General features: G+C 42.0%; 1 protein-coding gene across 1 annotated transcript; it reads right to left on the reverse strand.

Moving 5' to 3' along the window:
- Positions 1 to 323: 323 nt before the first annotated feature.
- Positions 324 to 13342, reverse strand: KCTD7 (potassium channel tetramerization domain containing 7). The gene is made up of 6 exons (XM_056506414.1): positions 13270 to 13342; positions 11549 to 11647; positions 9454 to 9646; positions 8733 to 8902; positions 6953 to 7131; positions 324 to 6319 (listed from the first exon to the last, which is right to left on the reverse strand). The coding sequence occupies exons 3-6, from the start codon at positions 9595 to 9597 to the stop codon at positions 5943 to 5945; spliced, it is 870 nt and encodes a 289-aa protein (XP_056362389.1). The 5' UTR covers positions 9598 to 9646; positions 11549 to 11647; positions 13270 to 13342; the 3' UTR covers positions 324 to 5942.
- Between the last annotated feature and the right edge of the window lie 59 nt (positions 13343 to 13401).

Below are 13401 nucleotides of genomic sequence, written 5' to 3' on the forward strand. Positions count from 1 at the left end.
GAAAATTCTTCTGAACACAGGCAGAAAGGTGATTTTTGAGCATTGCAGAACCTGGGGCAAGCAGAGGGACCATCCCTGTGCTGTGTCACAGGATGGGTGGGCAGGGAGGGAAGGATGGAGTCAGGGTCATTGGAATGACCCCGAGCAGACACTGCACAAGTGCCCTCTGCTCAGGAAGTGATCATAAATGACTAAATGCCATTAAAACACCCCAGGACAGAGATGCCTGTCTTAATTTTCATTTGCACTCAGGCAGAGCACACTGAAATCCCAGGGAAGGTGAGGAAAAGCACTGCAGTGACTGCAGATTAGATAAGCCAGAATTCCAACAGTCTTCAGTATCATAATCTTTTATTGCACAACACAACCTTTATATCCACATTTTCTTCTATGTGTTTTAAATAAAAAACATACAGACTTTATATTACCTGAACTGAAAAGTCAAAGGTATTAAGAAATAATACACTGCAGTACTCACAGTATTAAACAGCACACATCAACATAATTATTAACAAAACACATTTGGAGATAATTCCAAACCCTGATCATTAGCATCCAGGCTGGATTTTCAAAGGCATTACGGGTTACAATGCATAGACACATACAATTTATAATTCAGCAAAACAAAATCCATTTATAAAAGTCACAGTGAAAGTGGAGGTAAACTTATACTAAGCCTGTGTAAGTAAAATGACTACAAACTGCTGTTCTGGAAAGTGATTTCCAGTTAGAGAATTATATACAGGAGATAATAACAGAACAGAATTCTCCTCTGAAATCAGCTTATTTGCAGAAAGATAATGAAAGATTGGAGGGTTTTTTGTTTTGCTTTTTTTCATAGCCCAAAACTTAGAACTATCCTGGGTCTTCTGTTCTGTGTGTGAAAAACCTAAAAACATCTTGAGGGCTCAGTAATGCCAACCACATCTTTAAGCCAGTGGGGTCTATAAATTGTCCAGGGTAAATGAAAAGAAGTGAAAGAAATCAGCTCTGCAATGGGAACAGCCAGCTCTGTCAGAATTTTTCCATCATCCCCCTCATCATGTCCCCTGTCATCTCTGAATAATGAGCAGTGAGGATAAACCTGGGAATGAGGGCTCTCAGGGCTTGCAAATGCCAAGTGAAGCTACAAAATCTTTAATTATATCAGTAATTAGCTTTTTAGGGAAAAAAAACCCCAAAAACCAAAACAAATGAGGGATCATGTAGCTCACAGCAAGGCCCAAAACAGAGTTGTTAGGCTGAATACATATTCCTATGTAAGCCCTTAAAAGAAGTAAGAATTTATATTTCTTAACAGTCATTAGAAAAAAAAAATAAAGCAGAAGAGTGAAATTAGATGATTGTTTCCTCTGTTTAATACATTTATTCAGGTATTTTTGAGAGTAATGAGATTTTATAAAAAAGATTCTTTAGCAACCAGCAGTCACCACACTGTGATATTAAATTATTAGTTTAATAATAAGTTTAAAACAGGCTGTGTAATCACCTGGCAAACAAATCTGAGGGTGCAGCAGAGAAGAGAGAAATTTCCTGCAGGTGGAATTGTAGCTGTTAAAGCAAAGAAGGGGCTGAGGGGATCCAGTTAGAGTCATTAACTGGGAATCATCTGACAAATGGGGGAGTGGGGATTGGGATCTCAAAGTTTCCTTTAGAGGTAGTGAGGATTGTCCCTGGGGAATGAATTCACTCCCACTCCCTTATTTCTAAAAACCAGTGCTCAGGACACTGGAAATCAGCTCACTGGGAAAATTTATCAGGGTTTAACAAAGCTCTCAGAGCAGTTTAAAATCCACATCAGGGTTTAACAAAGCTCTCAGAGCAGTTTAAAATCCACATCAGGGTTTAACAAAGCTCTCAGAGCACTTTAAGATCCCCACATCCTTCAGTTTGCTGGAATTCTAACACTCCTCCAAGGCCAGGTTTAGGTGCTACTGCCAACCAAAAATACTCACAATAACAAATTCAGGTATTTGCATATGTATTACATCATGAGGTGTCTCCCAAGCAGAATTACCAAAACTTAAAAAAAAAAAAAAAGTCCCTCAAAAGGGGTGATGCAGAAATTCCTGCAATAATTCACTGCTTTTAAGGTAATTAAACCTGAAGTGCTTAAAAAAAAAACAAAAGAACTTGCACTCTCATAGATGCAGAACTGATCCCTCATTATAGGTTAAAATAAAATTTTAAATTAAAAATCCAGCACAAGGACCACAGAGGATCTGTTTATGGCACAAAGGCTCCCCAGATCAAAGCTGGCAGCACCTTCACTTTCCTCTGAGGAGGATGGAAGTTCAGCAAGGAATACATTTCAGATTCCTGTGCAGAATATTGGGTATTCAAGTTAAAAGTCTACACCAAGTCTAGAAGTTATTTTTAGATTTTTTTTAAGCTCTTGAGCTCAGCAGCATAAACACCTTTTCATGTCATTTTTGAGTGCTTCATAAGGGTTGTTTTCCTTTTTTAAAATTTTCTTATTTTCCTATTTTTATTTTCTTTTTTTTGCCTTCCTATTTCACAAGCGTAAAACAGATGCAAAAACATTTTGTATGCTGTGGATTTGGCCACCCAGTTTCATATGAGACCTCCCTTTGTTCCCTGTTAAGAACCACTCCACAATGGATATAAAGAGAATGTTAAAAAAAATTGGTCTTGTCATGTTTTTTTTCACAGCAATGTAAAAAATAGTTAACAATTCTAATTTTAAATAAATATCCCTCAACTGTCCCACCATTCCTCCAATATTCAGATGGACAGGAGGCCATTTACTGCTCACAAACACAGGGATTTGGGGGTGTGAGGGTGGAAAAGTGGCAAAAAAAAAAGCTAAGGGAGCACAGAAAAATATGTGTTAGCAAAACTCTGGCCTGCCCATATATAAAGCAGATCTAAAGAAATATCCTAAAGGAAAAAAAAAACAGTATTCCATAGTTTACATACAATTCTACACAAAAATCCTCAGTCCTCTCACACATGGATTTAGTAGATCAGCCACTCCCATTTTTTGTTGCAAAATTTCTGAAGCTACAGGCCCAGAAAAGAGAATCAGTCACATTATATAACCCAGATTTTAGATTACACCCTTCTGCCATCCACCTGCACAATTCTTCTGCTTCTCCCAAAAATGAGCCCAGGTTGGGCAAGAGCAGCTAAATCCTTGTAAACAAAGACTGCTTGGGACAATGAAAATATTGTTAACCTGGACAAATCACAAATCCCAGCACTGATTAAAGCTTGTGGGCTTAAATTCATGTCTTCATTTCCAGTATTGCACTTAATGTCTTCAGGAGGATGAGAACTTGGATTAAGATACAGACCAAGATTTTAATTTTCTCTTTTTGGTTGGGTTGCCTTCCTTAATTAATTAAACAATGAATAGGAAAAAGTTACAGAATCCCAGTGTGTGCATATTAAGGAGTGACAAAAATGACTGAAACAGGAATTCTGTCATCACAGCTTCTCCTGAACAATAGCAGGGAAATTCCTAAAGCCAAACCAGAAAACACTCTGAAAATCAACTTGTGATCCATTTCTGCAATGGTTGGAATTCCAGCCAGAGTTCTGTAAAGATATTTATGGGAAGTGGTAAAAAATCCCTCTGAAAATTCCAGTAAAACTGCAATTCTCATTGTAATCTGAATATTGTAAATATCTGTAATTCTGAACATCTGAAATCCTGAATATCTGAAGTGCACAAGCAGCCAAAGCTTTGTAAAGCTCAGCTTTAAGATGTTATTTAATTTTATAAGAAATTGTGGTTTGCAGTTTAGATTCCTTGGAAAGAAAGAAAAAATGAAGGCAACAAAGAAACCAAGCAAAACTTGCCCTCCTTGCAGGGGAAGTTTAACTCAGTTTAACTTTTAAAAAAAAAAAAGGGCTGTTTTTCTGCAAGACAATTTGATCCTTAAGTTCTTTGAGTTATTCTAAAAATTGCCTCAGAAACCTGAGAATTTATTAATGTTTCTTAAGAATTTTGGTCAGAAGTTTAATTAAGCAATATTCTTGGATTAATTAATCCAATGGAATGCAATATGCAAATATGTACTTTGTCTCTTTCTTTAAGATTATTTTGAAGCCTCTTCAAGCAGGTTGGAGTTTTCTGTACCTCACAAAACAATAAGATTTTCAGATTTTTCTCCCTTTAATTTTGGGCTGAATTCAGTAGTTGAAATTTGGGATGTGGTTGCTCATGGCAGAAATACAAAAATGATCTTCTGGAGAAATTATAATTCTGCAGTGGCTGCCTCTTCCAGCATGGAAAGAAATTTCCTACTGCTTTAGAGTGGAGAAGTATCTGAATATGAAGTCTGAATTTTGTTTCTCCTTCTGTGACACCAAGAAGGGTCAACAAGAAGGATAAAATGAAGGTTAAATTGTCTGGAAAAGGTGAGGTGAAGGAAGCACTTGTTTAATATCATCTGACTTTAAGTCTAAAATAAAGTTTAATATCACAGAATGTAAAAAGAGTCAGTAATAAAATAATATACATTAAATATTCCTCTTACCACTGCTAATAGGAACATACAGACAGGGTTTTCTCATTTACCAAAAGCCTTTGTAAATGACCTGGTTCTAAAGAGCTTTTTTTTGTAGATATTGTAAACATTTAGAACTTCTAAGGCTAAAAACAGGCACAAGTCTTCCAAGAACAGTTATTATTCCTAAAAGCATTAAGGAATATATTCCAGATCTGCTATTCCTTTTGATAGCAACAGAAATAATTGAAGTATAACATTATAATTCACAACATAGATCCTTAATTAAAAAAGGAATACAGCTTAACCCTGACAACAATTAATTATATATATAGGGAATATCCTTTTTTTCTTTTTTTTTTAAATTATCTAATACATCAAAATGACATTTCCAGAATCTTTGTGCTGGGTGTGAGTCAAATTTTATAAAGTTGAAGGAGGAACTAAAACATTTCTAAGAAGGTAAAGCTTTAGTAGCACCCCAGATTCCCAAAAATGCAGGAAAAATCTGCAATTCCATCCCAAAGCCACGTGGTTGGTGGCACCTTTCAGCAGATGTTCAGCCACTCCCCTCCATCCTTCCCATGAGGTGAATTTGTTTTGTGCCTCGTTAAGGTACCTGAGCCAACAGTCTGATTTCAGGCTGGTTTTTCAAGTTTCCAGAGGTTTTCCCAACCCCTGCCAGCAGGCTGATCCCAAGGAATGTGAGCAGACACACACCTGCCAAGAACATCTGTCCTCTAGGAATCCTCTCACCCTTCTCTGTGCCACCACAACTCACCACCAGGAGATCTTGAAAGAACATTTGTCCTCTAGGAGTCCTTTCATACTCACCACCAGATGAATTTGAAAGAACATTTGTCTTCTAGGAGTTTTTTCATACCACCAGGTGATTTTTTGAAAGAAGATTTGTCCTCTAGGAATCCTCTGTGCCACCACAACTCACCACCAGATAATTTTGAAAGAACATTTATCTTCTAGGAGTCCTTTCACACTCATCACCATGTGCTTTTTTACAGGACATTTGTCCTCTAGAAGTCCTTCCACCCCTTGCTGTGCCACAACACCTCACCACCAGGTGATCCTGAAAGAATATTTCAAGATGTTTCATTTCTAGAAGTCCTCTGTGCCACCACAACTCACCACCAGTGATCTTGAAAGAACGTTTGTCCTCTGGGAGTCCTTTCACACTCACCACCAGGTGCTTTTTTACAGGACAATTGTCCTCTAGAAGTCCTTCCACCCCTTGCTGTGCCACCACAACTCACCACCAGACGATCCTGAAAGAACCTTTGTCCTCTAGAAGTATTTCCACCCCTCTCTGTGCCACCACAACTCACCACCAGGTGATCTTGAAAGAACCTTTGTCCTCTAGAAGTCCTTCCACCCCTCTCTGTGCCACCACAACTCACCACCAGACGATCCTGAAAGAACCTTTGTCCTCTGGGAGCCCGCAGTGAGCCCAGCTCACCACCAGGTGATCTTGAACTCGTAGATGGGGCGCTTGCAGTAGTAGTGGTTGATGAGGTGCTTGTCACACACCCCAATGCACTGGTGGTCCACAGTGATGCCCCTGGCAGACAGGTCAGTGACAATGCAGTGCAGCAGGTCGTAGACATCAGCCACGGCCTCCCAGGGCCCGAAGGACACGTCCACCTCGCAGTGGTGCTCAAAGAGCTTGGGCTCGCTCTCGCTGCGCTCGAAGCGCAGCGAGTTGAAGTGGGGGCACTCGTAGGGGGTGATGGGCATCTCCTCCTTGAACACACACACCTTCAGCTTGGCAAACCTGGCCTTCCTCTGCATGGCCCGCAGCTTGGCGATCTCGATGATCCGCTCCAGGTGCTCTGAAAGCAGACACAGGGTCGGGATTCCAGTGACTCGCCAAGGAAAGGAGATCAACAGCGATCACTGCACCTGGAACATTTCACTGCTAAATGCAGAATGATCAAACCAGTCTCGGTTATCTGGTGAACTTGGTGGCCTTATTATATGCCCAAGTTATCTGGCCTCACCACAAGGCCAAGTTTATTCAGTTGCAAGTCCTGACAGAACAAATTCTCATTTAATTACAGCCTAATCTTGGCTCCTTTTTTAGCATAGAAATCCACACCCTGGGATGCAGCAAGATGTGGAGACCTCAAAGAACCAAACAGCATGAAAAACACAGAATAAACTTCCCAGCTGCAATGGGATCAGTCTGGGAGCTGAGAGGAGACTGAATGGATGTAGAGACCTCAAAGATCCAAACAGCATGAAAAACACAGAATAAAGTTCCCAGCTGCAATGGGATCAGTCTAGGAGCTGAGAGCAGACTGAATTAATGTAGAGACCTCAAAGATCCAAACAGCATGAAAAATACAGAATAAAGTTCCCAGCTGCAATGGGATCAGTTTAGGAGCTGAGAGCAGACTGAAAGCACAAGGTTTAACACTGGAATCCCACTAGAAGAAAGAGTCAGTGCTACTTTGTTTATTTACCTTTGTAATATGGCATTAGGCCCAGGAAAGCTTGTCTAACTTTTTCTCCTTTAAGAGGCTGGATATCCTCTAGATTGTCTAGCAAGGGTCCTATGGAATAATACTGAGCCTCCTTGTACACTGACCTCACTCGCTCTCGGGGGGGCAGGTCACCAGATCGTAGGAAGTTTAGTATGTCTCTATAACAAAAAACAGCAAAAAAATATCATTAACAAACACATTTCTGCCAAAACTGCTGCAGGTGGGGAAGACAGGAAATGCTGGATAGTCATTGTTTGCTCTATTGAGACAGTAACTGAAATAAATGAGCCATATTCCCAACATTTGTTTGTAAAACCTTTTACCATGTTCAGGTTTCCAAGCCATCATTTCACATTTTGCCTCAGTTGATGTCAAAACTCATTTGAAAAAATATCAGTGGATTTTAAACCAAACATTCAGTGTGGAGGAAACCATTTATAACACAGAAGAGGCCAGAGTGTTTCATGGGAAAGAGATTGTGGTCACTGCATTTCAAATTTAGGTCTGGGACAAAATAAACTTTTGTATTTTCCCAGAGAATCATATTTATGAACATTCTATTCCACACAGATGCAACTGAATGGATGGGACATCTGCAAAGGAGGCTTCTCTTCACAGATTATTTTTTACAGAATAATAACCAGAATTTTTAAAAAGAGAGAAAACATTTCCTTGTAGTTCTTAAACACTGTTCAGCAGCAAGATCTTTTGACAGGGAAAGAAATCACTTTATAAGTATTAGCCAACAAAACCTTTATCAAATAAACAAAAAAATCACTTTGTAAGTGTTAACCAAGAAAACCTTATCAAATAAAAGATGCATTACTGCAATCTTAAAATGACAACAAATACAGCACGTGCTAACCTGGCTTTCTGTCCTAGCTCTATTTTCAATTGAGGTTGATAACATCACAAATTAATTGATTTTCCAACAATTGCCTCATGCAAAGACACAATTATTTTAGAATAAACACAGTGGCTTAATCTACCTCTGTCCAAGATTGTAGTACAACTCAAAAATGTTTGAAAATAATTGAATGCTCCTCTGTTGAAGACAATAAGGAAATGTTTATAAAGGAACAACAAGAAATTTGGGATAAATTGCAGTGTGTGCTTTGGGCAAGGACCTGAACTCATGAACACTGATCACCTTTTTTAGCAATTTCACCCCAATTCAAGCATTAGTAATCATGGTCAGTTTAATTTAAAATAAAATAAAAGCTGAACACTTAGGAAGGAATCCAGGAGGTGAAGGAATATGGCACTACCAACCAAAATAATTTAGAAAAATAAGTTCTTTGAAAGCTTGTGCTTTCTTTTAGCAGTTATATCCTGTTAAAAGATTGAAAACATCATATTTTCAATTGTGTAATAATCCTAGATCCTTTCCTTCCATCCCCTCTTCCTCACAGACACTGAATATCAATGAAAACCCAGCCTTGTGCAAAGGAGCTTCCTATGTAAAGCAATACCAAACATTTCTTTAAACCACCAAAACAACTTGATACCTTGAAAGGAGACACTCTAAGGGAGACAATGCACAAATTCAAAGCATTTTTTGCTTTTCCTTTCCCACTGCACAACCAACAAAGAGTTTTAACTGCAGTTACTCCTGCGATGCTTTGAAGGTGTGTAGCACTAAACTCCGCACAAACACAATTTAAGGAAAAAAAAGCTGATAAAAATAAGTTTAAAAATAAGTTTAAAAGTAAGTTTTCAGTAAGAACTTTGAGAGGCTTGCCCTGAGATGTGTACCTACCCAAAGTAGGTGCCATCCCTGTCGATGAAGTACCTGCCCTCGGCGTCGGTGGGGATGTAGTGCCTGCCACTGAACATGGCTGCCAGCATGGTGTCCTCGTACCTGCGCAGCGTCGACAGCCTGGTGGTGAAAAACATCCCCCCCACGTTCAGGGGGACAACTTCTGGGAACTGCAAAAGCAAGCAGGACATCAGAAACGAGCCTCCTGTGGGATAAATATGTGCTTCCTGCCCCACAGAGGGGTAAAAATTTGGATGCTTTGGTTGCTGGGAGGAATCAGGGAGTGGTTTAATTGTAGCTGGGAATCTGAAACAGCAGAAATAATTTAGCTGGAAGAGCAGATATTTGAGATATTAATGCCTCCTCTTGGCTCTTTTGGGGAAAGAACAAAACAAAACCCTTTCCCTAGTCTTACACAAAAAAAAAAAAAAGGGAAGAAATCTCAGGTCAACCTTGGGATTGCACCCTGCTGGTTCCTTTACACAACCAGACTACACTATACACTGAAAAAAAATTTTGTATTTCTTTACATCAGGCCTAAAATCTTACTATGCCTTAAGTACCAGAATAAACAATTACATGTCCCAAGTCCAGACCTGGATGGATCCTGAGAGTAAAGCTCCTGAGCTACTCAAATAAATCCAAGAGACTTCGTTTTAGTGAGCTGGGTATCCAGAAGGAAATCCTGAATTGTTCATGTCCATCTCAGGTGAGCTCTTACCTGCTGAGGCAGCAGAGGTAGCGCCTGTCCTGCCTGGCTGGCGGTGGGAGTGGCCGGCTCTTGGAAATCATCCTCTGCATCCGAGCTCGACATGGCATCATCCGGGGTGGCACTCGCTTTGCTCTGCCCCGTGACTACCACCATCCCTCTGGCTCTGGGGAGCAGCTCTGCTGGGTAGGAGGCCGTGGCAGTGCTGAAGGGAGACCCAAATGAGTGACCCCAAGCGGCGGGGCCGCGATGTTCCCGGGCGGGCAGGGAGCGCCGGCAGCGCCGCAGGGCCCGGCAGCCGCGGAGCCCCGGCCGGGCCGAGAGCCGCCGTGCATTGGCTGCGCGCTGCACCGACTATTGGCCCGGCGCGCCCCGCGGCTCCGCGCCATTCGCTGGCACCACCGGGGTGGCCGCTGTCCCAGCCTGTCCCCCGCCAGGGGCGGGATGCAGAACGCGGCCCTGCCACAGCGGCGACACCCGCTCCGCCTGTCACCTTCAGCAGGGGACGGGCACGGCTGCGCCCCGGGATTCCCTGGGAAATGGCAAACCCGGCATTTCTCACCATCCACCGCACACCAGACACAAATATTAACTCTATCACGCTGCTAATCATCAGTTTTAATCTAACACCCACAAGGCTTCTCAGTCCATCCTCAATAAGAGAATGGGATGCACGGACAAACCACAGGGTAAAAATAATATTTGAAAGAGAAACCCCGCTGCTCTCCTCACACTGCATTATGTAAAATCCCTGTTCCCAGGATGTCTCCAGCAGCATCACAACTCCCTAACGACATTCCACTACCAGAGGCTTTATCTACCTTCAAACCTTCTCTCAAATCACTATAAAATATAGAAAGAGGAGGATTATTTGCACAAACACATCTGGTACATTTATTTATTAACTCAAAGATGATTTGCCTCAAAATCAGTGAGAAAAAAAATTTAAAAATCTGCCTTAATAATTCTGCTAATAGTCACTGTGCACAATGTTAGAGCTCAACTCTTAAAGGAAATATTGGGTTCAGTAGTGAACCCAGACAGACCTAGGATGCTCCTGAGCAAAACAGAGACCTGATCAGACCAAAATCTCCACATTCTGTGGGAGTGTCCACAGCCTCCTTTCTCCAAAATTTGAGGATGAATTCTAGATCCTGTTTAACACCCTAATAAACACAGATAAATAACTACTGTGAAGTCCCAAACATTTCTAAGCTGCAGCTCATTAAGAGTGTAGGCCCAGCTCAGAGAGGAATTTAATTTCTCTTCTCCACAGCTCATGATAATTTTTCCACCCCAGCCCAATGTACAGGCAGATAAATCAGGATGGAAGTGCTTCTGAAGGGCCACACCCTATTAACAATTTTAATATTTGTCCTAAAACAACATTTATTCTGATATCATCAATTATCCAAACAACTCAACTATGCCTCACAGATAAAGAATAGCCACAATATAAATGAAAGATTATTTTGCTAGGGATTCCTTTAAGGAGGTAAACAAATTATCAGCCAGAGAGAGCTTGCAGAACAGCATTTATAAGATGCACAGTCAAAAAATGAGGGTAAGCCTGTATTTACTGTGAATGTATTATTTATAAAGTGCCACTTGACACCAGTGCTTTGGCTGCTATTTCTAGCTCTCTTTAGAGTACTCAAAAGAACATAAGATTGACCAAAAATGTGTTCTTTGTCTGCATTTTTCAAGGATGTCCCATAGATTTCACTTAAATGGAGTGTAATGTGAATAAACAACATTCACTCCATTAAACATATCAGCACTATTGACCACAGAATGGGTTTTTGGGGTAAGTTCATCCATTTGGCACTGCACCAAAAAGGGCCTCTTTCCTCACAGAGCTTGAGGCCTGAGAAAAAGGGACTTTTCTCCCTCTTTCATAATCTCCTTCAATATGACATTAAGGTTGGAGGAAAAAAAAAAGCCATGAGACAGCATTAATTGCATTCTGCTCAGGAGTGCCAACCTGCTCTGCCATTGGAACATCCAACAAAACAATCCCTCAATAATGAGCTTTAGCAGATCATCATGAGACCAGGATTTTGAGAACAAGCTTAGTGGCAATAAAAAGATTAATGACAAGTTGAACCTGTTTTTTGGTGTTCATTAAAAGGTGAGTGAAGTCCCTCTCAGGGCTGGCTTCACCTGTTCAGGGAGCAGTGAAACAGCTGGGCTGACAGGAGTCCTCCTGAAAGAAAAGCAGAAGTTAATCACTGCATTTCATGGAGAAAACACATCCCTGAATCCCAGAAGAGTTTGGGTTGAACTGGATCTTAAAGATCATCCAGTTCCACCCTCCTGCCATCCAAAGTCCAATCCAAACCTGGGCACTTAAAGCACATGCAATAATTATTTTTAATTATGTGCAGAAATATTCCTTCATTAAATCTCTCATTAAATGTACATAATTTATTTATTTAAACTAAGCAAATGCCTCCATTTCACTTGCAAATACATCTAGGTCTAGATCAACAGTTAATGGGAAAACACCACCAATAAATAAAATCATCATTTAATCAAATATTTGATTGAAGCACACATCAGCAGCATCCAACTCTACCAGAAATGCCTCCTTCCAGTCCTTCCAGCTGTCATTTAACAGCAGGGATTGCTTCCTGGAGCTTTGGTGGGGACAGCTCAGATATTTGACACACACAGCAAAGGAAGCTCAGTAAATGAACTGGCCCTGCCAGTTTGGCTTCATTGCCCAGGGAATGACAGCAGTCCTTGAACTGGGCTGGATGCTAAGATTTATAAAAGCTTTTAAAGGCTCTGCTCTTCCCTCAACTTCTCCATATTGGTTTAAACAGCTTTTTCTTAAATATCTTCTGAGGCTGAACCAGTGTTGGCAAAGTTAAAACACAAAAAAGTTAAATACCAACAAAAAATGACATAATGGATATATATATATATATACATACATATATATATATGTCAAAGGCTTTTTCACTCAGGTTCTGTAGGAACCCATCACAGGAGCCCCACACAAACTCCTGTTTAAAGGTAACTCTTTGAGATGTGCTTTTTTGGGGAGATACCAGCTGGATTGTTAGAAGGCTCTCCCTTTTTAAAGAGAAACGGGTAGAATGAGACCTGATTTAGCAGTGTCTGCATCACCAACTTCAAGACACAGATGATTGAGAGGTGAACAAAAGGGAAAAGAAACAACATCCAGAAAATTCCAACGAATCTGTGTCAGCACAGCAAAGAAACATCCTGGAAGAGGGGCTGGGATGTCTGAGCTGCAATAAACTCTGTTGTACACTGGCCTGGAGAGTCCCTGGACTGTGAAATCCCAGCATCTCCAGTCACAAACAGCACCGAGTATGATGAAAGGGCAGTGTAACCCAGCTTCTGCAGCTGAGAGCAAAGAGGGAGTGTGGGTGGGTAGAGAGGGACTCTGTCACAGTGACCTTGCAGGGCAGGACAGGACAGGGACACCTGGCTGGCCGTGGGCACTGGGAAAAGGCCCCTGGGCTGCACTGACACAATCGCACAGCTTGTAGAGCTGCCAGGAGCACGGGCATCATCGGGATGGGGCAGCACAAACCCAGGCGGCGGGCACGCAAATAACCGCTAATTCATTAATAACTGATTAATAATTGATTCGGTGGCTGCCAGGGTGACAGCCTGCCTGGCACCGCCGCGGGGCTGGAGGGGGTCGGGCAGCGTGAGGGGAGCGGAGGGGCCGCGGCCGGGGGGAATGAGGGGATGTGTGAGGGGAAGGACGAAGGGATGTGTGAGGGGATGTGTGAGGGGATGTGTGAGGGGCTGAGGGCAGCGGGCCCGGCTGTCCCCGCCTGCACTCACCTTGTGCCCGCCCGCGGCTGCGGCTCCGCTCCGGCTCCGCTCCGGCCCGGGGGAGCGGCCGCGCCCCCGCGTCACGTACGGGCCCATCCGGGTCCCGGCGGGCGGAGCCGCGGCGGCGGCACCGGGAGCGGA

The sequence above is a fragment of the Oenanthe melanoleuca genome, chromosome 19 (genome assembly GCF_029582105.1).
Source record: "Oenanthe melanoleuca isolate GR-GAL-2019-014 chromosome 19, OMel1.0, whole genome shotgun sequence".
Classification (NCBI taxonomy): domain Eukaryota; kingdom Metazoa; phylum Chordata; class Aves; order Passeriformes; family Muscicapidae; genus Oenanthe; species Oenanthe melanoleuca.

Bases quoted from the DNA above. Each gene is read 5' to 3' on its own strand.
- KCTD7 (XM_056506414.1), bottom strand. From the start codon at position 9,597: ATGGTGGTAGTCACGGGGCAGAGCAAAGCGAGTGCCACCCCGGATGAT. The intron at 8,903-9,453 runs GTAAGAGCTCAC...TTGCTTTTGCAG, and splicing joins TACCTCTGCTGCCTCAGCAG to TTCCCAGAAGTTGTCCCCCT. The intron at 7,132-8,732 runs GTAGGTACACAT...TTTTTGTTATAG, and splicing joins AGGGATGGCACCTACTTTGG to AGACATACTAAACTTCCTAC.